Raw genomic sequence first — 23,407 nt, forward strand, 5'->3', positions numbered from 1 at the left:
AGGTCTGGGTCCAGAATCATGACGTAAACGCAAAACAAGAGCAACGACAAACTTTGGAAAGGTTTTTGTAGCTCACCCAAGATGTTTGTTTCAGAATTTAAAAATACATATTGCTTTTTTTTTTCGGTACGCGGGCCTCTCACTGCTGTGGCCTCTCCCGTTGCGGAGCACAGGCTCCGGACGGTGCAGGCTCAGTGGCCATGGCTCACGGGCCCAGCCGCTCCGTGGCATGTGGGATCTACCCGCACCAGGGCACGAACCCGTGTCCCCTGCATCGGCAGGCGGACTCTCAACCACTGCGCCACCAGGGAAGTCCCCATATTGCTTTTTAAATACTTAATAACTCTTTGAATCATGATCATCAGTAGGACAGATGATTCATATGAAAATGAAGGCTCCTTAAAGGTGACCTGAAAAGTAATCTGAAAAGAAATATAATCCACAATTGAAAACAAATCAGGAGCACACAGCTTCCGATGCCTTGGAGACAACACTGGTGTAACCTGGTGGGAAAAAGTCTTCTTTGGGAAGACACCAAGAGAGCGTAGTCATGAGACAGACGTAATCAGAAGACTTTGGGAAAGACTAAAGCCCAAGACTTGCTTCTTCAATCAGTGCATTTGGGCAAGATGGAGATTGGAGTAGGGAAATTTAATTGTATGAGACGGAATTGGACCCAGGAAATAAATTGGGTCACTCCCCACCAAAACCCAAGGGAATCGAATGAGGCAGATATGAGACGTTTTTAAAGGAGTAAAAGAAGGAGACGTGGCCTCTGAGGGTCAGGAATCCAGGGATTACGTGCTGCTTTTATCAGGAACAATCCCATGCTGAAGTGCTAACTTTGCCAGACACAAGTATCCTCACCTGGAAAATAAGCACACCTGACTCTCATTTTTAAGATCTACTCTACAAGTCGGAATGTCCGATGTGCAGAGTATACAGGTTTCCCTCGATTCCGCTCTGCTCTCAGAAAGTTTAGTTATTGTGCTCTCAGAATTACTAAGGTAAACAGAGGAATGACGCTAAGCATTTTAAAACCAAACTGTCGGACTTCCCTAGTGGTCGAGTGACTTACAAAAAACACTCTGCGGGAGTGTCTTCACCAATCTCATTTTATGCTACTTAGCCTATCAAAGGGTGGTTGATGAAAGAAAAAGACTGAAAATACAAACGCAGTTAAAGAAGGCTTTTGTGAATGGCAACCTATTTCTCCGCACTTTTGTCTTCCTGCCTTTTCTCAAGTGATAGGACTTCATTTCCCCCTCTTTCTTCCTCTCCATCTCAACCTCACCCACCTTTTCTGCCCCACATCAGGTTTTCTGTATTCTGCTTTACTGTGTACACAGTAGGTCGCTAAGCCATATATATTAAGCAGTGGCCTCTCCTATTGCGGAGCACAGGCTCCGGACGCGCAGGCTCAGCGGCCATGGCTCACGGGCCCGGCCGCTCCGCGGCATGTGGGATCTTCCCGGACCGGGGCACGAACCCCGTGTCCCCTGCATCGGCAGGCGGACTCTCAACCACTGTGCCACCAGGGAAGTCCAGCAATTTTTTATGTTCTGTTGACTTTTTAATAACACACTAAAAATATTAGATGCAGTTATTTGTGATGACATTAATTTTAGCCGGCACAAATGAAAATCGATTGTATACGTTTCCGGAGCATACCAAATGCAGTCGACTTCCCTTTTAAAGGAATAGAGAGCCTGATTACGATTGTGGGACCAGCTGCTGGTGACAACAGTTGTAAGCATTTCTGGTAAAATGCCACATTTAAAAACGCCACTTCTATCTACATTTAGGGTCTTTCCATGATATTCTTTGTGATCTAGTACATGAAGGAGAAGCATGATGCACTGAATTCTGGGAACCCAAAGGTGACCTTAGCTCAGTTTTCTAAAAGGACACTTGCAGTCATATGGCCAAAGACTAGTGTAAAGAATGATCGATCAACAGCGCAAATACAGAACTACCCCAGATTCAGGTTCCTGATAAAAAGCTACTTTTATATTTATGGTGTGAATAGAAAGAAGAAAAAAACCCAAAGTGAGTTGCTTATTCACCACATCTGCCAGAAAATAAATTCAATAGAGCATCAGCTCACTGAAGGCTTGTAGAATCAGTCCTGTTACCAGAGCTTCCCTTTCTGCAGAAGAGCTGACAGAGGACCTGGACACATAATACAGCTTCTCCCACCTTATCATCAAGTGCTCAATGGTGTAACCCTTGGCTCCTGGGAGTAGTATTACATCAGGGTAGATTTCGTTTACTTTGTTTATTTCTAAAGCAGAATTAGAAGAAGAAAATCAGTCTTTCATGGAGAAAGGATAGTAGAAGATCTAGGAGTAAATAAAAACCAGTTGTGTTTACTAATGGAAATAAATATGCTTTCAAGCAAGTAATTTTATTCCTGTTAACCTGCAGATTCGCTGTACGTTTAGAAACTCCACATAATAAAAACGTGGAGGCGAAGAATGTGCTATGGATGTTATTTAAAGCTGGATACATAAGAGGTTCGTACAGTGAAATTTTACATTTCTACATAAGGAAATTAAGGGACTAAAGTGAGCAGAGCCATTCAGTGGCAGAAAAGCTAGGACCAGATAATCCAGTCTCAACTCAACCAATGCTCATCCCCACTGACTAGTACTGACACTGGGTATTCCTAAAAATGCTTAACAACGTGGTTTAGAGAAATATTGCTTAGCAATAGTGCATTAGAGGAAAAACAAAAAACCCAGAAACAAACCCCAAAACCCTTCCCTTCCTGCTTTATCTCATTTGCCAAATCAACAATCCCCAAGTAACTGTCTGCTTTTCATGTTTATCTATGGTCAATTCGTATCGATCAATGCCCATCCCCTTTTTTTCCCTCAGCCCTTGTCTTCCTCATCTGACTCAAAGAAGCCTCAGAAGGACTCAGGTTATTATTTACTTCTGGTCACTCCCACAGTCCTGCAAGCTCTGAGCCCTGTTCCAGCAGTTTTCCCAGGGCCTGGGGAAGGCTAACACCGGTCCTGGGGAGAAGCATGCAGATTGGGTTTGTCAATTTCTCATTCCAAGCAACTGAAAGAGTACGTTTGAATGTCATCTGCCCTCTGAAATAATCACAAGAATGAACAGCACCAACGCAGGTATTCTGGACATTCACCATCCCAGCACTCCCATTTTGAGGGAAAAAGAGACATACCTCCCAAAGGTTTCTCCGCGTTGGATCATCGCACAGCAAATGCAATGTCATGCTCAAACTTTCAGGAGAGCCAGACTCATGAAATGGAGAAGGATATTTTCCATATTCACATTAATTCCCTATTTTCGAACTGCCCAGAAAGATACCATCACCTTTAAATTATATTGAAGGAGAATTTGAAAAATTCCTTTCACAGAGAATAAAAACATTTATTATCAATAGGGGTATGAAAGGAATTTATTGTAAATGTTTGGAAAGGCACTTGGAAAGAAGGATGGATACTCCAGCAATAATGAAAAGTTAATACTCTCCTCTAAGTTAGCTCTGGGGTAGAGAATGCCTCCTGTGGGCTGGTTCCAACTCCCAGCTCAGCTCTGAAGGGGTGAGCAAAGCTGCCGCTCTCTGAAGCCCATCCTGGGGCTTGAATGTCACAGGCCTCTACTCCATGAAGCAATGACTTTGACCTTTTGTGGAGTAGCTCATAACATTTCTGAAAGGCAGAAAATCAGCCCCTTACAGTTTCTTCCCATAAACATAATCCTGATTCAGATGAAAGCAAATCACACTTCTGAAACAATTACAATTGATATTAAGCTTATATTATTTACAAGACTGTGGTGGATACTCTAGGGTCCTTAAAGAGGCACCGAACGGTGGCCTTCCTCTCGGGGGGGAGACCAGCAATTGGTCTGAGCACTGTGTATGTGAGACCTCAGTCAGTTTTCACGATGGCTCCATAAAGTATTATCATAGCCTTGTCTCAGGGAAACGGAAGCTCTGATAACTTAGTAACTTGTTCCAGGTCAAAATGCTAAGAGAGAAACCAAACTGAGATTTCAACTCTGGTCTTTGTGACTTTAAAGCCGATACTTTCGACATCATCACAGGCTGCATCCAGGGATGAAGAAAAAGGGAGAAGCTAGTGAAGTTCAGGATATGCCAGATCAGTTTGCCTAGATGATAAATTTCCCAGGAGTCCAGAGGAGAGCAAGGTCCCTGATGCAGTGTTCACTTTCACGACCAGAATTAAAACTACTGTGGGCTGAGAGCTGAGTATGCGGAGACAGGCCTGTATGACGCACTTCTTCAGAGCAGATATCACACGGAGCATGGGGGCCAGGAGCACAGGCTCGGAAGGCAGACCTGAGTCTGACCCACAGTCATGCTTCTTAATGACCAGGTTACCTACTTTGCCAAGACTTGGTTTTCAAATCTTGAAACTGGGGGATGTCCTGTGAAAATTATCCCTATGCCTAACTCGAGAGGCTATCAGAGGTAATAATCATAATAATGTTTACAATCCTGAATATTAAATGTGATCGTTTTCCTCTTAAAGATGAGGAATGTAGGCTCAGGGCAAGTGAAAAGAAGTCTGCAATAAAAGCCATATATACGTTGAAATCATTGGATACTATCAACTCAGTTCAATTGATCCTTGTTTATTACACAGTGGCCTTTCTTTTCTGGTTGCTGCCATGTTTTGTTGAAGGAAATTTATGTACCTGTCCTTCCCATCAGCTTTTTCAAATCTATGTTTAGAATCACAGACACTCAGAATTGGTATGAACCTCAAGTTGACCTAATCCAATCTCTGTATGATTTTGTATCTTCCCTATAACAGGGACATCCAGACTATATTAGAATGACTCCTGTGATATGGACTTCATTTATCCCCAGGTGGCCCAGGAGTCACTAAAAATTGAACAAAACAAACTAAAAGAAAAGAGGACTGTTACTGATATCTGGTTAATCCATGAGTAGGACAAAGGGAATTAGAATGGAATTTGCAAAAGTTAAAAAAAACCACTCACAGTGTTATTAACAAATCTCTAAACTAAAAACAAGGTGACAATAAATACCTGACGTGCATTATACAAGGCTAGGATAAATTTGTGCTTCTTTCCATATAAATGCATCACAATTCACAATAATACAGTAATCTAAATCTGATACTTGGAGATCAGATAATCTTCAATTACAGAATGTGAAACCACCTATGTATTTATGAAAACATCTATTTCTTTGTTTCCAAAATGGATAATGTTCTACTGGGTCCATCTGGCAAGTCACTTCTTAGCTTTGTTAAAGTTCTAAAAACACAGAGTTCCATCAGTACATAGTTAAATTCTAAGGGAGGATTTTAAAAATAAACTCCAGTTTAAGTTAATTTTTGGGACTTCCCTGGTGGCGCAGTGGTTAAGAATCTGCCTGCCAATGCAGGGGACATGGGTTCAAGCCCTGGTCCAGGAAGATCCCACATGCCGCAAAGCAACTAAGACCGTGAGCCACAACTACTGAGCCTGCGCTCCAGAGCCCACGAGCCACAACTATTGAGCCCGCGAGCCACAACTAGTGAAGCCCACGTGCCTAGAGCCTGTGCTCTGCAAGAAGAGAAGCCACTGCAATGAGAAGCCCGCGCACCTCAACGAAGAGTAGCCCCCGCTCGCCGCAACTAGAGAAAGCCTGCGCGTAGCAACGAAGACCCAACGCAGCCAAAAATAAATAAATAAATTTAAATAAATAAATAAAGTCAATTTTCATGAAGTGAAACTGATATTAAAAAAAGCTCCCTTGTCTATCTTTGCCTGCCCATATATTATTTCAAAGTTTTACAACATTTGCCAACTGATTTAACAACGATCTGTCATTTACTAAAATGCAAATGGGTACCAAGCCTGCTACAGCTGGGTGTGTGTCAGATAAAAACATATCCTTCCCGAGTGGAATTGGTTCATTTTATTACGATTATTATTACTGCTTTATTATATAAGCTCATTCTACCTCTTCTCTCCTGTTTTTGTGAACATGTGCCTTTAATTCAAGGGTGAAGAAACTGTGTGTGTGCACGTGTGTAAATGAGACAATGTGTGAAAATAAAGCATGCTTGTGCTCTCAGCAAATATTCTAAATATTCAATCAGTTGTAAAATCTGGCGAATTGAAAAGGAAGTTGATGATAGAAAGGAGATATACTAATCAGAGACTTCATAAGAGACTAGTTTCCACCGGGACCCCTGAATAGAAGGGCAGAGTGAGGATGGGATGAAGGCCACTGTTCCAACAGGGAGTTAGAGACCAACGATTCCGATTTCACCTACTTTTGTTCCCCATCCTTGACACTGGTTCTGTCATGAATTCATTGTAATGCCTTAATGGATAACCCCAAAGCCTAAAAGGCTCAAATAAAAAGAATCTGAAATTGCAAGTATACTTGCAGATAAAATGGCAAAGCAAACACTATAAGCCATGATCCTACAATACCTACAATGAGCCCCATGATTTCTCCAGATAAAACATTAAGCTAAACGTCAAACCAGTGCTTGGCATGTAGTGAATACTTAAGAAATATTTTTTGAGTAAAATAATCAGGGAAGTACTGGTAATCCGAATACAGGGTTTTCTGATTATGGGAAAAAGAAAAGATTCAATTCTATGTTTTTCGCTTGTTTTCTGAAGGATATTATTAAACACACTTGTCAGGAAACTGTGAAATGCTGTCAATGCATTAGACGCCTGCTGATGAATATCAAATGTATCATTAAAGTTTAATAACCCAACTAGGGCAAAAAAGATGACTGCAAGGCAACTAGACTGCACACAGTACGTTTTGTTATCCTGTGTACTTTAGTCTGTCCTTATTGTTCACCAGATCTGGGAGTCTGATGGCTCTTTGTCTAGAACCTTTACTCATTGTTACATGGTGAGCTCCCTGAAGACAAGTTCTGAGTATTATTCACTTGCCACTAGCACCTAGAAAAGTGCCTGGAATATTATAACCACCAGTGAGTGTTTCCTGAATGCAACCAGAAATAAATGAATGAAGAAAGAGTCTATCAAAGACAATTTTAGGCAATTAGCTCCTTATTCTGACACCAAACCTTGGGTCCCCTATCTCTGAAACATTGTCAGTCAACTCACTCATTTTATAAAATCATTTCTTATTTAGAACTGTGTGGGCAGATGAAGCCAAGAGTTTCCCCTGAGGGAAGTCTTTGTCAGTCATACCGAGGAGCCAACCCAAAGGATCCCATGGTAAGTGAAATCATATTCGTTTGAATGACAGCAACTTTTTTTTCAACTATCCTTTCTCAAGATTTTGATTCTGAGACTCCTGCCAAAATTGTAAGAGACCCTATGTGTCCTCCTAAGAAGCTCAGAATGTTCCTTGTTGGTCACAGGGAGCAGTGATGAGTTTTAAAGAGAAGACAAATGACAAGATTTACATATAAAAATACTTCTGTGGCTGTGGTGTTCATGCTGAATTGAAAGTTGAAGCTCAAGCTGGGAGGATGGAAGTTTTGAAATGATGCTATTGCCAAAGTCTATACGAGAGATGTTGGTTCCAGTTGTGAGGACAAGAGGGCAGATTCCACAGACTTTTCAGAAGTAGTCCAGGAAAGAAAGACTTATTAGATGACTAGATCGAAGGAAAGAGGAAATGATGAGTTTTAGGAAGGGAGATTGGGTGAATGGCGGTGACATCAGGTAAATAAATACAACAGTGTTGGTAAAAACAACCCAATCACTAAAATTACTTCCAGTTCTAACGTTCTGACTCCAATAAGTTTAGCTGAATTTTCACTAAGCAATTCTAAAGAACTTAAAGTGAAATTTAACAGCAATTCAAAAAAGTCATGAAAATAAATAAAAGCTTTGGTGTGGTTAAAGTTTAGAACGTTGATTAAATAAACTTAAACACATCTCTACTGCAGGACTTCTCAGAGCCTTTAATATGCTTTTAAATTTCTAAAGGACGCATATAATAAGTGGTGTTTCTCAAGTGCATTTGAAAGCAAAATCCCCCCACCCCCCCCTTTAGCATTTTATTAATTAGTGTTTTACGGAAAAGCTTTAGAAAACCTTGGGTATTTTCTCCCATTTATTTTGGCCATTCCTTAATAATAATCTCAAGATTATACACTTACCTTCCCTAAGGACCATTCAGCAATATGAAATTGATTAAACCCAGAGATTTGGAACAATAAAAACTCTTTATAATATTTACATGATTAATCAGTATTTCACTTTTATTACTCTTGCCCTTTTAGTGATGATAATGATTAAGATTCATAACATAATGAGAGATTCTTATGTTCCAGGAACTCTGATGAGTATTTAACAGGCATTAATCATATAATCCTCATAATAGTCCTATAAACTAATTACTAGCATTTAGCTCCATTGTACAGAGGAACAAACTGATCCTCAGAGAGGCTAATTAACTCGAAAAAGGCAAGGTGTTAGAACCCACTGAAGAGTCTGAATGCAGAGTCTGGGTACACTAATCGCCAGACTATTCAATGTACGTTAATAACTCATTTCCAAAATATTAAACAAAAACAATGAAAGTGTGACCCTTAAGAAAATTAACTCAGTATACGCAGCAAATTGGCATGGAAGTCATTCATACATTCATTCACTAAATACCTACAGAGTACAAGACACTGTTTTGGGTACTTGGGATACAGTAGAGAACAAAACAGTCAAACTCAGGGCCTTCATGGAGGAGACAATCAATTAACAAGGTAAGTAAATCTAATACATAGAAGAAGGGATAAAAATTGCCAAAAGGGGGTTCTGAAGGGTTGGAGTGCATGTATGCTATATTGTGGATAGAAAGAACCAGGCAGGAGTCCCTGTCAGGACAAATTAGATAAGAACTCAGAGAAGAGTACTGGGTTTCACAGTGACCTTGATAAGAACAGCTTCGGTGGAATGATGGGGCAGAGTCCTGATGCCGTGGCTTCCCAGATGATAGGACAAATGAGGTTGTAGAGGGCAAGTATGGACCACAGTTTCAAGGAATTTTGTTTCAAAGTGAAAAAAAAAAATGAGGCAGTAATTGGAAGGAGATAGGAGCCCAGAGATGGATTCTCCTCTCTCTCTTTTGAGATAGGAGAATTAACAGTGTGAACGTTTGTGGATGGCAATAATACAGTTGAGAGGGAAATTTTAAAGATGAAAGAGAAGCTAACTGATTGAGCCATGTCACTGATGAGGTGAGAAGGAATGGGGTCAAGTGAAGAATTGGAGGCAGTGGACTTAGGTAGAAGAGCAATTACTTCACCATGGTAACAGGAGAAAAGCTAGAGTATGTGGTCACAGATGGAGGGAGGAAGACAGATGTGCCAAACAGAACAGAAATGACAACTTGAAAAAAAAATCTATTAGGTTTCGTTGAGGCCCACATTCTGACTTCTTTAGCTATGCTGAATATCTGTTTTCTACAAAACTGGGGAGAAGAGTATATATCTTATGAAATTATTGTGAAGATTAAAAGTTATCTATTTTAGGGCTTAGGAGAGTAACTATAGTACAGTAGTCTCGCAAATGTTAAATGTACTACTATTATTATTCTCATGCAGCCCAAATGATATACTTCTAATTCTTGCATTTAATTTTATAGCTCTGTAGCAGCAAACATAGAGCTATCTTTGAGAGAAAGAGCAAGTTGTCAATCGTGACATGGTTTGTTTAACATAGTTTCTCTAATGCAGTTTTGGCACATTAATTCTAAAGGGGCTATAAATGGAATCAATTTTGATTTTGTTATAAAGTCTTTGAAAACAGTGTTCCATTTTACTAGGCCAAATACTTACAGTAAACAAATAGGGAGCACTTTGAAATTCAATATTTGCTACACTTTTTGATTAGCAAGCAGAAGGCATGGACGCAATCTATACTTGGACTCCCTGAGCAAAATGTGTTTATTTCCTTTGTGAAAGCTTTCTTGATCCTTAAGCTTCTCTCTCTTGCCACCCATCTCTCCAGATGTCTTGACATTGCTGTCACCCAAGTCCAACTCGTTATCAACTCTTTCCTGGACCATTTCAATCTTCCTCTCTTGCCTTCCCATCCCTCGCCCCACACGCAGTCCCTTCTCTACACAGCAGTGATCTTTTAAAACTGTGTATTCCATCAGGCCACTGCCTCTGCTGAAAACCTCCACTGGCTTTCTGTAGCAGATTAAAAGGCAGACCCCCTTCATGGTTTAGGACGCCCTGCTGAGCTAGCCCCCTGCCTACTTCTGTGGCCGTCTACTACTGCCCACTTTCTGTTCTTGCTGCTCCCAACACCCAAGTTAGCATTCTGTTCTGGAGATACACCCTAATCGTTCTCCACTCAGGCGGCTTTTTAGCTCTTGCTGTTTCTTCTGCACAGAGCATTCCTTCCACATTTCTTCACCTAACTGGCTTCTTATCACTTATGTCTCCATTCATATATCACCTCCTCAAAGATGATTCCCTGTCCTCCCTAACTAAATCAGTTCTGTTTCCCCCCAGTCATCAGTTTAATTGCATTCATAATACTTCTCCTTAGCTCAAATAGTCTTGATAGTTTCTATGTTTGTTTCGTCTTGTTGCTAGAATGGGGAAACTTTTATGTATTATGTATAAAACTTAGACGTCTTCTTCCGTCTTTTATCTACAGTGCGGAAGTTGGCTAAAGTTAATAAAAAGAAGAAATTCCAATTCCTGTAGTTTCTAGATGATGTAGTTAAAACTGCAACAGTCTAAAGTCACGGTGACTTTAGACTGCCACATAGATTTTCAGCTAGTTTCTTGAAGGAATTATTTTTAGTCACTTACTCCCTCATTCCTTAAATCACTCAGCTAATAAATCACTTACTTATTTCATTATTGTGTTCTATAATCTAACTTTGTATAAAGTACTTATCCAATTATTTTCCATATATTTGACAGTATATATTATACAAAGAACACAAATTAAAATAATCTCAGAGAATATAAAATTTACCAACTCATTTGATGCCTGATAGTGGAAGAATGAAAGATTTCGTTTTCCTGGAAAAGGCTATCTAATATACTGCTTCAAAAATCACAAACATGGATAACTGAAATGAATTTGTATACCGAGAGGTTACCTTGATGAAACTGAAGATGAGCTTTTATAAGGCAAGTAAAATCGAAGGTGAGTATAGACATAGGGAGAACAAAATAAATGACATTATAGAACTCAGAAAGTCTATGCTGACTTTCATCAGATTATTTTTAATCTACCACTACAAGTAACTAAATGGAATCATCTAGAACTCCACAGTGTGGAATGCTATAGGAGAGAAGAATGGGGGGCTGAGAATAAATACAAAGTTTTCTGGAAGAACATGATCTCTTTTCCAAAGAAAGAAAAACGTATATATGGTATTTCTTGAGCACCTATTATGTTCCAGGTACTGTGTCAATTGCTTTATATGCATTATCATCTCACTTAGCACTCGTAACATCTTTGTAAGTAAATACTATTATTGCCCTACTATAGATGAGGAAATGGAAGCAGAGAGGTAATTTGATCTAAATCAGGTCAGAGAGCGGTAAATGACAAATCCTAGACGCAACTCTAGACTAAGTCGCAAGCCCATGTATATTAAACACATAAAAACCCTCTCATGCTGATCTTAACACATTTAAATGAGTCACCGCTGCTTTTCCATAGTTAGATGTGCAATGCTAGAAGTCAGAATAATTTGTTCTTTTTAAGAGTTACTTCTTTTGTTACTGCCTTAACTCTAAAAGTAAATGGTCTGTTTTAAAACTAAAGTCCTCGTTTTCCCAGATTAAAACCTTGAGAGATCCTCAATGGAAAGTTGAATAACTTATGGGATATCCATACTCCAAAAATTTTGAAAGAGTAAAATGAATGAGTCCTATCCTATGGATTGCCCCAGAAGGATACGCATGATACACTGTTAGGTGAAAACAGCAACATGCAAAGACATATGATCCCCATTTGGTACACGAACGTGCACAGGAGTATGGGAAGATATAGTCCATACTCCTAGCAATGGTTATCTAGTTGGACAGGAAAATCTATTTTAATTTCATCATTATAGTAATGATCTACTGTAACAGGCATGGATTACTTTTATAATTAATGATGAGTATAGAATAAGTTTTTTTAAATTATTTATTTCTGAATATAATCTTTCTATATATCTTTCAGATCATCTTTTTCAGATCATCTTGTTTCTAATATTAGCTCTTTTTTCCTTCCGCCAACGTACCACATTTGTATTTGTTTTATATATTAGACTTCCAGTTAAGATTTCCATTGAATGAAAGATGCACTAGCAATAATCAATTTGAAAATCATTGGTCCATATCACCTGATTGATTTAATGATAGCCACTGAATATAGGACATTCTCTCTATATATATACTCATGAGGCTATGTGTACTACTAACATAAATAGATGCATTTTAATGAGAAATTTCAGATTGCTCTTTATTAAGAGTCATACACATACAGTTGAAAATTAAATATGAACTAAGCATGAGTGACTTAACTTGAATAACCATTGTACTGATGACACAGAGAGAAAGAACAGTAATGTGCAGCCCAAGGTTTTGGTAATGAAATCACCAGATTACTGGTGATTAAAGGAAAATTCTACCCAACAACTTAGTTTCAAAGCATTCTAATGGAGCTGAAAATTGACAGAGCTAGAAAAGTCTGAAGCAAACCTAACGATAGTTAGAAAGTGCATACAGAACAAGTGCAGAAGTTTTCCCTCCAGTCTCTTTCAGAATAACCAGGAGACGGCTTAGCTCAGACTTCTGATTAAAACCCTAACCCCAAGCCCACAAAGGTGGAAGAATCGTAATTATTTGTACTCCAGCTGCAATGTTACCTTAATCAACTGCATGCATTCCACCGTTTCCAATCTGGGCTGAATTTATAACAACCCTATGGTTAGCATAATTTGCAGTAAATTAAATTAAATTCAACAAACATTCACTGAGTACTCACTAGAATTCAATGGACTTTATGGGTTTTGCAAAGCCCATAAAGGCGCATACAGTACAAGCTCTGCTCTTCAAGAACTTACTATTTAGTGAAGAAGATACATGCAAAACTCTGACAGAGAGCACAATACGATAAAGACTATACATACCAGGAAGAATACAAAGTATAGGAAAAATAAGGTAGGGATCACGTACACTAAATTCTAGCTTGGGCAGTGAGAAGGTTTCTGGGAAGAGGTAGCAGTTTAACTGAAGTTTGACGGTCAAATAGGATTTGTCTGTACAGTAGTAGGTCATGGGAGAGAGTCAAAGACCACATACTGTAGAGAAAGCAGTATGTGCCAATGGGTAGTAAGAGTGGAGCATGCTTCACAGACACAGAAAACAAACCTATGGCTACCAAAGGGGAAAGGGAGGAGGTAGGGATAACTAGGAGTAGACGATTAACAGATACAAACTACTATACAGAAAATAGCTAAGCAACAGGATTTACTGCATAGCACACGGGGCTATATTCAATATCCTGTAATAACCTATGATAGAAAATCTGAAAAATATATACCTAGCTGGATCACTTTACTGTACACCTGAAACTAACACAATATTGTAAATCAACTATACTTCAATTAAAAAAAAAAAAGAGTGGAGTACGCTTACATTCCTAAAAAGAAAAAAAGAGATGAGGAAGCAAAAAGAGGTTAGGCCCAGATCAACAATGGCCAAACATGAACATGATTAAAATGTACGTTTTAGACTCACAGGTATAGAGAACAAACTAGTGGTTACCAGTCAGGAGAGGGAGGGGGGAGGGGCAATATAGGGGTAGGGATTAAGAGGGACAAACTTAGTTATAAAATAAGCTACAAGGATATATTGTACAACACAGGGAATATAGCCAATATTTTGTAATAACTATAAATGATTATAAACTTTAAAAATTGTGAAGCACTATATTGTACACCTGTAATTTATATAATATTATATATTAACTATACTTCAATAAAAACTTTTTAAAAATAAATTTTAAAAATGTATGCTTTAAATCACTCAATGGTGCATTCACGAGTAAGAAAGAGAAAGGAGTTGCTTCTGGTGGAGTATTACAACTGTATAGCCCTTATTTTTTAATTTAATTTAAATATGACAGGATTTCTCAAGATCTGTAATTTGAAACAGATATTTTATTCCATTAGGTTATATGGTCAATTTGGGGGAGAGGAGTGGTCAGTGAATTTTTTTAGTGAAATCAAGGAAAATGATGAGGATTTAAGCTGCCTGGTTAGGGAATGTGGGAACAGAAAAATAATATTGTCCTGGGACAGAGGTAAAGCTAGGGAAGGGACTACACAAGGGAGATGCCCAGAAGGGCATTGTTGGATGACCTATCAGCACCAATTGGAGGGTATCAATATCTCCAATTCTCAGTCTCACAGTTTTAAGAATTTATATCTCCAAATCCAAAATTAACATATTGATGAATATTAACGATGTTAATATTCATATTAATAAATATTTCTTTTCAACAAATCTAAGCATCCAAATATACCTCTGTTCTCATCAGAGGAAACTCTCTAGCCCTTAGCTTATTTGCAGGACAGATACAATGCACAATCCTGTCTACTGACTCAGCCTAGAGCTCCATGCATTCCTCTAGACGGGAGGATTGGAAACTCACTATTTCAGAGGTGGCTTCATATGAAAGTCATCACCAATCAACACAGTTTGAGCTGAGGTGCTTTTAAAACATACAAATATACAAATAGTTCATGCAGCTCTATGTCAAAAAAACAAACAACCCAATCAAAAAATGGACAGAAGATCTAAATAGACATTTTTTTTTTTTTTTTTTTTTTTTGCGATACGCGGGCCTCTCACCACCGTGGCCTCTCCCGCCGTGGAGCACAGGCTCCGGATGCACAGGCCCAGCGGCCATGGCCCACGGGCCCAGCTGCTCCACGGCATGCGGCATCCTCCCAGACCGGGACACGAACCCGTGTCCGCCGCATCGGCAGGCGGACCCCCAACCACTGCGCCACCAGGGAAGCCCTAAATAGACATTTTTCCAAAGAAGACATACAGATCGCCAAAAAAGCACATGAAAAATTGCTAAACATCACTAATTATCAGAGAAATGCAAATCAAAACTACAACGAAGTATCACCTCACACCAGTCAGAATGGCCACTATTAAAAAGTCTACAAATAATAAATGCTGGAGAGGGTGTGGAGAAAAGGGAACCCTTCTACACTGTTGGTGGGAATGTAAGTTGGTGCAGCCACTATGGAAAACAATATGGAGGTTCCTCAGAAAACTAAAAATAGTTAACATATGATCCAGCAATCCCACTCCTGGGCATATATCCAGAGAAAAATATAATCCTAAAGGATACATGCACCCCAATGTTCATAGCAGCACTATTTACAATAGCCAAGACATGGAAGCAATCTAAATGTCCACCAACAAAGGAATGGAGAAAGAAGATGTGGTACATATATACAATGGAATATTACTCAGCCATCAAAAAGAATGAAATGCCATTTTCAGCAACATGGATAGACCTAGAGATTATCATAGTAAGTGAAGTAAGTCAGACAGAGAAAGACAAATATCATATGATATCACTCATATGTGGAATCTAATTTTTTAAAAAATGAAACAAATGAACTTATTTACAAAACAGAAACAGACTTACAGATACTGAAAACAAACTTCTGGTTACCAAAGGGGAAATGTGGGCGGGAGGGATAAATCAGGAGCTTGGGATAAACATACTCACTACTATATACAAGACAGATAACCAACAAGGACCTACTGTATAGCACAGGGAACTCTACTCAATATTCTGGGATAACCTATATGAGAAAAGAATCTAAAAAAGAATGAATATATGTGTATGTATAACTTAATCACTTTGCTGTACACCTGAATCTAACACAACATTGTGAATCAACTATACTCCAGTAAAATAATAATAAAAAAAAAACACCTACCATTCTAACACCGTTTTCAAAGGCTTGCCGGGTGAGTGGAGCTGGTCCATCCACAGTCTTGCCATCATCATCTGGGCCCCAGCTCGCACTGTAAATGTGCACATGCTGAGGATTGAAGCTAACTGATTTTGCTTCAACCATATCCGTGACATCTCCATCCAGCATTCGAACTCCTGTAAGACAGAAAGGGGAAGTAACTCTAAGAGAAGCTTCACCCAAACAGACCAAGATATATTTCAATTGTAGCATTTTTTTTTTTTTTTTAAGGAAAGAATAACCTTTAAATCAACACTAAGTCAGCATATGTTCCTCAGAAAAGGATAGTGCAAGACTTTTCTGAAGCTTTCTTGGGGGGAAAGGAAGTTACATTCCATGAAGAAGAGCAAAACTTCTTTAAAAACGTTTTTAGTCATTGTTCTCTTTTTCTAAGTTTCCACATTCTTTCCCTTCTCTTTATCTGTCTTAAGGGATAAGTTTGTCTCTTGACAAAGGGAGCCTCAAGCAATCCATCTTCCCTAAACTTCTCTTCATTAGGCACTTTGTGCTCATAATTGGTATAAAACATTCTAACCTCAGCAGTCTTAGAAATTTGGAAAGCCGCCAAGTTAGAGTGGTCCAATTTCCTCCATATTTAATATTATTTCCTAATCTGAAATACTGATGTGAACTTAAAGTATGACTTCTTTGCCAAGCCAAGTTATTATAAGTCAAATAATAAACGAGAATGCCCTCTGTGTATGTTACACATCAAATAATTCTCAAAGGGTTTTGGCAATGTTTAGTCATTAATCTTCATGTAAGTATTCCCACCAGACAGATAGGAATTTATTATTAACCTTAATTTGCAAAAATAGACACTAAGATACTAAAAAAATTGTCAAATAAAAAGCTTTCTTTTTATTTTACAGACATACAATAACAACAAAACACCTAATAAGTAAACATATCTTTCCTTAAGCTGAAGCTAAATACCATCACTGAGACATTGTATTATTTTAAAATTATGTCCTTATAGACCAAATTTACTCCTTAGGAAAACGTTATCTAGTAGGATTTCAGCTTTCTTTGGTTACCAATAAATGAGGATTAAATAATAAAACCCTAAATCAGGCAGCTTTAGAGCCTATGTGGTTTGAGGTGGGAATTCCGGTGGAATATAAAAATATTCTTGAAGGAACCATATCTTCTTTGTACTTTTAAAAAAATGTTTAACTTTTAACTATAAAATAACAAACACAGAAAAACAGAAAAAATGACAATGAACCCGGATACAGCCAGGACTCAACAACTGTTAACATTTTGCCACATTTTCTTCATCTAAAAATATAAATATTAGGCTAAACCACTTTAAATTACATGACAGATACGACACTCTGTCCTTTCATATTTTTTCCAACAAAAGGGGGAAACAAACACCCACTCTACCTTAAATTTCCCCAAAGCATCCCTAAAGATGTTGCATTTGGCTGCTGTATCTCTTGACTATCTTTTCTTCTAGACTTGTGTATTTTTAAAGGAGATGTATAGAAACAGGTGATGTGGAGAACAAAGGTTTTGAACAAGTCCATTTAAAAATTATGGAATGTAAAGCATACTTAGAAAGCTTTTCAGCAGTTTATTTTGTGGGAGGAAAATACCCAGCAGGACGCTCTGCACATACTGGGTCCTCAGCAGCCATCTGAATATTCAAAACTCATCTGCATGGTTTTTACCAAATAAAGAGGAAATATTTCATATTCTTACTTCTATTTAAAAGCATAAAATGGAACTATTTTACCACTACAAGGAGGCCTGAAATAATCGAATCAGTATGTCTAAACACAGGAGTGTCTACACAGCACCTGAATTCAGTTTCTACACCGTGAAATTTATGTGACGTCCATGAAAACATGCTTGATAAAATCATATCTAGAGCATAATATTAATTTTCTGACCAAAAATTGATAAGAATTTTATTTTCTCAAGTTTAAAAATGAAAGGTTACTTTTTCTTCATTTAACTAACTGCAAGCCTTCATGCCTTGGGTCTAGGGGTTAAATTTATAATTTAGAATGTTTTTGCTTTTAGGATGAAAGAACATTTGTCAGGCATTGCCATTCATTCATTTTTTTAGAGGTCTTGTTTAGCTAGGTCAGCAGTTTATCTGTGAACTTCACAAGTTCATCCCTTCACTCCCTCAAGGTCAGAAGTGCTGGGTTAGTACTGAATAGTAATGATAGGGACCTGGGTGTGTGTCTGTGTATGTGAGTGTGTGTGTGCTGGACAGCAAGTAGGGTTGACTGGACAGCCACTGTAGTCATCCAGTTATCCTGAGGAGAGCATGGGCCTCCAGCACCCTCACTATTCTTCAGAGGATGTCTGTCTCCTTTCCATAACACCTCCATGAACCTTGCCCTTGATACAGAGCAGATGCTCTCAAGAGTACTGCTAATTACTGGTTAGTAAGCTGCCACACTCTAGGAATCCTGGTGAAATGAAAGAAAGGAAGAGGTCAAATTTACTGATGGAATGACACAGAAGACAGTCTCAGAAAACCTTTTCTTAGCACCGTCATTATATACCCCAATTACTTCATGTTATAAGACATCTACATTAACCTTAGAAAGGACTATCATTTCTATTTTTTAGATCCAACTCTGTTTACCATTTGGAAACAAATAGCATATTGGAAACAAGGATGTCAGCCTGGTTCGAGGAGCTTCAACTTATGAAACCCTTCAGGAGATGCTTAGAGGAACACCTTCAAAGCCAGTAGGATCTATACCATCTCTTACAATGTCTTCTTCCCATTTGTGCGTGGCTGTGTCACCAGGCCATACTAAAAAAGATGATTACAAATGGGAAAGTAAGAGTTTGTTTTATTAATATCTGAATTTACACTGCTTTGGTTGGTCCTTGTAGTAAGTATATGTATATTTGAGCTTGTGTGTGTGTGTGTGTGTGTGTGTGTGTGTGTGTGTGTGTGTGTGTGTGTATATATATATATATATAAAACCTGCAATTATTAATGGTAATAGCATTACTATACTCTGGGACTACAAAAGGAGATTTTACTATTTACCTTTTAATTACAATTAAAAGGAACTTTTTGTAAAGCCTATGGGAAAGAAAAAAATATTTTCTCCTTTGACAGAATTTCAAAATGCTTCTTTCCATAGAGATATTATGGCCTGTTTATATCCTTAGTTCTTTCTGACCCAGGTACCAATTGTACAAGTTGGTATAGATGCTAATGACCCCATCTTCGTTATTGGACAACCTTTTCTCATTCCTATTTAAAGAAAGAAATGTCTGCGTTTGCAACGCTTTAGGGGGGCCACTTAATAACGCAGGTTAACACAGTCATTTTGCTGTCAGCAGTAGCTGAACTCCATTATGCAAACATATGCCTGTCTTTAGTTCAGAAAAGGGTTCTGAAAACCAGTTAGGGTGAGAGCTCTTGGCTTGTTTCTACATCCACTCGTGTCTGTTTCCCATACCTCCGATCCTGGCGTTGAAAGCAATGCCAACTGTGCAGTGAGAGTTGTTTGCTGCGGCGGCCACTTCTCCAGCACAGCGGGTCCCGTGCCTGCAGGGAGAACACACGCACTTTCTAAAGGAAGACACCTCATTCTCCCAAACTCAACACATCCTCGACACCACTCAGACTTCAAAGTGGTGAAGAATGTAGCAAGCTGTAGGTGTTTCTGGAACTTCTTACCCAAGTAGCACTAAGTCTGTCCATGGCAAACTTTTACACTTACACTTACAATTACATTCTGTTTTGGATTACATTCTTGTCTGCTTATTTTTGATATCTTGCTTTCCCAACCAGAAAATCTCCTTGAAGGCTAAAATCAAGTTGTATGTTCCTTTGTACTCTCTGAACTTTCGATGTCCAATATGGTAAACGCCAGCCACATATGGCTAATAGGTACTTGAAATATGGCTAGTGTGACCACATCTTAATTTTTAATTTTAATTAAATTTAAAAACTAGTACTCAGTTCATTTATTACAAAATTTAAGAATATGGGTATGAGAAGCTACTTTTTAAACAGGAAATTAAAATATACATCAAGGATCTCATCTAATGAGATCTCATCTCATGAAGAAAATTCATCATCTAAGATGGGATGGCTGTAAATACACACTGGATTTCAAAGATCTTATGTGAAAAGACAACATAAAATAATGCATTAGTAGTTATTTTATATCAATTGCATGTTGATATATTGTACTTAATAAAATATATTATCAAAACCTATTTTACCTGTTTGTGTTCACCTTTTTACTGCTTTTTTAAGATGTGGCGGCCAGAAAAGTACAAAATTTTTCTGAAAGATATTCCCTGTTATTTCTCACCACAATAACTTAGTTCTTTAAGCAGAAAAATCATCTAGCTGAAAGGACTTCTAAGATCTTATCCAAGGATGGCAAAGAAGCGTCAAGTGCAAAGGACAATCTGTTTAGAAATGGTGGCCTAATACGGTGTGTGCTGAGAACACTTCTAAGGCATGGCTAAGCCCAGAGAACGAACGCGAGGACTGACGGACGACTAATGCTTGCCCTGGATGCGGGAGGGGGACGTGACAACCACTGTGGTGTATTTCTATGCTAATGAAGTCAGTGCTCACCTCCCTTCCCACATTTTTAGAGATGAGGGCACTTAAGGAGGCCCTGAGAAGTAAAGAGATCTGTCAAAAATAGCCCAACAGTGACTAAAACTCAGGACCCCAAATTCTGTTCTGGTACTTTTTACTTTACAGCATATTCTACACACTCATCATGGGATATAACTACTGTCTATGCAACTATAAACAAGTAGTTGCTTACAACTGATAGGTACACACCAGTTCACACACCAGAGATATATCCTGCTTTTTCCACTTAGTAATATCATGCATCTCTTTTTATGTAAAGATTAATCTATATATCATTTAAATGGTTACTATTATTCTACATAATCTTTTATATTTATATAGAAATGGCATATACCTATATACATATACCTATATATGTGTGTGTTTGTGTATATATATATATATATACACACACACACACACACACACACACACACACACATCATAATCTTTATTTCTGGAAATTTACCCATTTTTTCACTAGTATTAATGAGGCCACAAAGAACAGTTTTGTATATACAAAATTCTATATACCTTGGGACAAATTTCTAGAAGTGGAATTACTGGATCAAAGAGTACAGAATATACTGTCACACTGTCAACAGAAGATAAAAGTAGTATAACCGAACCTCATAAAAACTGCAAGACTGATAAATAGTACTACAAAACACCAAATTTTAATTAGTGACAAAAAAAGACAGGCCATAAGCCAAGTTGAATGACAATATGAAGAACGGAGACAATATCTGGACGAACCCCTGTGTACGTAAACCCCTATGTATGAGTTTTCAATTTTTTTCATCCTTACCAAGCAGACTTGAAAAATATTATCTCATTGTTGCTTCCCTCTTTATCCCTTCTGATTACATTTGATGTTGTACATCTTTTCAAATATTTATTAGCTATTTCTATTTCTTGCTTTCTGAATAACGCCTTCATGCTTTTTGCCCATATCACTTATTGCCTTTCCATCACACCTGTTGCAAATATATTTCCAAATGCTTTATTTGGAACGTAACAATCTTATTTATGGCAGTTTTAGGTTGTCACACATAGTTATTTAATTTTGATGTACTCATAATTATCTTGCCCTCTAATATTTGGTTATACACTTTAATCATCAGAAAAAATGATCTCTTTTTTAAAAAAAATATTTTTGTAAGCCCCAAGCTAAACTACTAATTTTCCTCTGAGCACAGTAATTATTTACTATGAATCTTCATTAGCCTCTTACTGCATATTACTTCATGGTGTAGGTTATTTTTATTCAAATGTCAAATTCCCTTTATGAGTCTACTGTTTTTATACTTCATTGGCTCTATTATTAATTAATGCAAGTTCTACAGGATCATAAGGACCTATGGTTTTAATGTAGCTCTGGTTTATTCTTTGGCCCATGGGTTATTTAGAAGTATGATTTAAATTTTTGAAACGTATGCAGGTGTTATGTTTTTTATATCGATCAATAACTTGATTAACTTACGATAAAAGAATATAATTTTTATGAAGCAATCATTTGAATTTTGTGAGCTCATAAAGTGGCGAAGCGTATGATCAACTTTTATAAATGTTCCATGTGCTTGAAAGGATGTGTATTCTCCAATTGTTCCATATAAGTCCATTATGTCAAGCTTGTTCATTATATTGTGGATTTGTTAATGTTCTTTGCAGTTCTATCAATTTTTATTGTGTTTAGAAAGGAATTATCAAGTCTTTCTAGTGAAACAAACTGTTTATGAATATGTAGTAACACTGTGGTTCTTGCAATAAAAATTAAAGATATCTGGTTAATATTTAAATTATAAACCACTTGATCCTTTTAGTTTCAAATATTCTGTGTTCATATTAGTATGCCTCATAAGTAGACTATAATTATGTTTTTTTGAAGCTAGGCTATCTTTGTCTTTGACTCAAGAGTCAGTCCATTTACAGTGTCTATGTATTCATATATTCATATTCATTTCTGTATTTTTTACCCTGTACTAGTTTGGATGTTATATTCTATTATTTAATGGTTATCCTAGATATTTGATAATAGATAGCTAAGATCACAAACACTAAAGTTATTAATACTTTTTTCACCTTTTCCCAAACAATGCAGACTTTAGAATGTTTTAACTGATTATCCACCCCTTGACATGATCCCCCCATAATTATAGTTATACATTGGAGTTTTTAACTCTAGAAATCACCCACTACTGTTCTACTTTAAACAATCAATGTTTGCTTAGATTTACATTCTTTGCTCTGTTTATTTTTGTAGCTGTTATTTCCTTCTGGGATCACTAATTTCTTTCTGAAGAACATTCTATAAATGTACCCATCGGAGAGGCTTTCGGTAGCCTCAGAAAATGACTTTATTTTTATCGTTGTTCTTAAAAACTAATTTCACTGGATAGAGAATCCTAGACTAACAGCACTTCAAAGATGCCATTCCACCAATTTTTAGCTTCCATTGTTTCTGGTGAGAAATCAGCCATCTGGCAATCTAGTTCTCTCTGGATGCTTTTCAGATCTTTGCCTTTTCTATTCTGCAGGTTCATGAAGATGTTATATGTACGTATTTTTAAACATTCTTTCTTGGAATTCCTAAACCTGTAGTTTAATATTTAAATCTTCAGAAGTCTTAGCTAGTACCTTTGTAAGCTAGTACCTTGATGCACTGCCTTTACATCATTCTATGGTTCCTCCTATCAGAATCCCCCTTAAGCATACATTAGACCTTTGCACACTGTCTTAATCTTCAATCTCACCTTCAGGCTTCCCCTATCCTTCTCTCTCTCTCGGCTGTGTTCTGTGTAACCTGCTCAGTCCTATACTTCACTTGTCCTATCTTCGGC

General features: G+C 37.7%; 1 protein-coding gene across 4 annotated transcripts in view; it reads right to left on the reverse strand.

The window, feature by feature from the left end:
* Window positions 1–23,407, reverse strand: part of PCSK5 (proprotein convertase subtilisin/kexin type 5) — a 452,417-nt gene that overhangs the window by 269,032 nt on the left and 159,978 nt on the right. For all 4 annotated transcript variants that reach the window (XM_082843248.1, XM_082843247.1, XM_082843246.1 and 1 more), the window contains exons 6-7: window positions 19,426–19,514; window positions 15,947–16,119 (exon numbers count right to left, since the gene is read on the reverse strand). In XM_082843248.1, the coding sequence (XP_082699374.1) occupies window positions 15,947–16,119; window positions 19,426–19,514 (262 nt within the window). The remainder of the gene's footprint in view (window positions 1–15,946; window positions 16,120–19,425; window positions 19,515–23,407) is intronic.

Source organism: Leucopleurus acutus (assembly GCF_964270905.1).
Source record: "Leucopleurus acutus genome assembly, chromosome: 7".
NCBI classification, from domain to species: domain Eukaryota; kingdom Metazoa; phylum Chordata; class Mammalia; order Artiodactyla; family Delphinidae; genus Leucopleurus; species Leucopleurus acutus.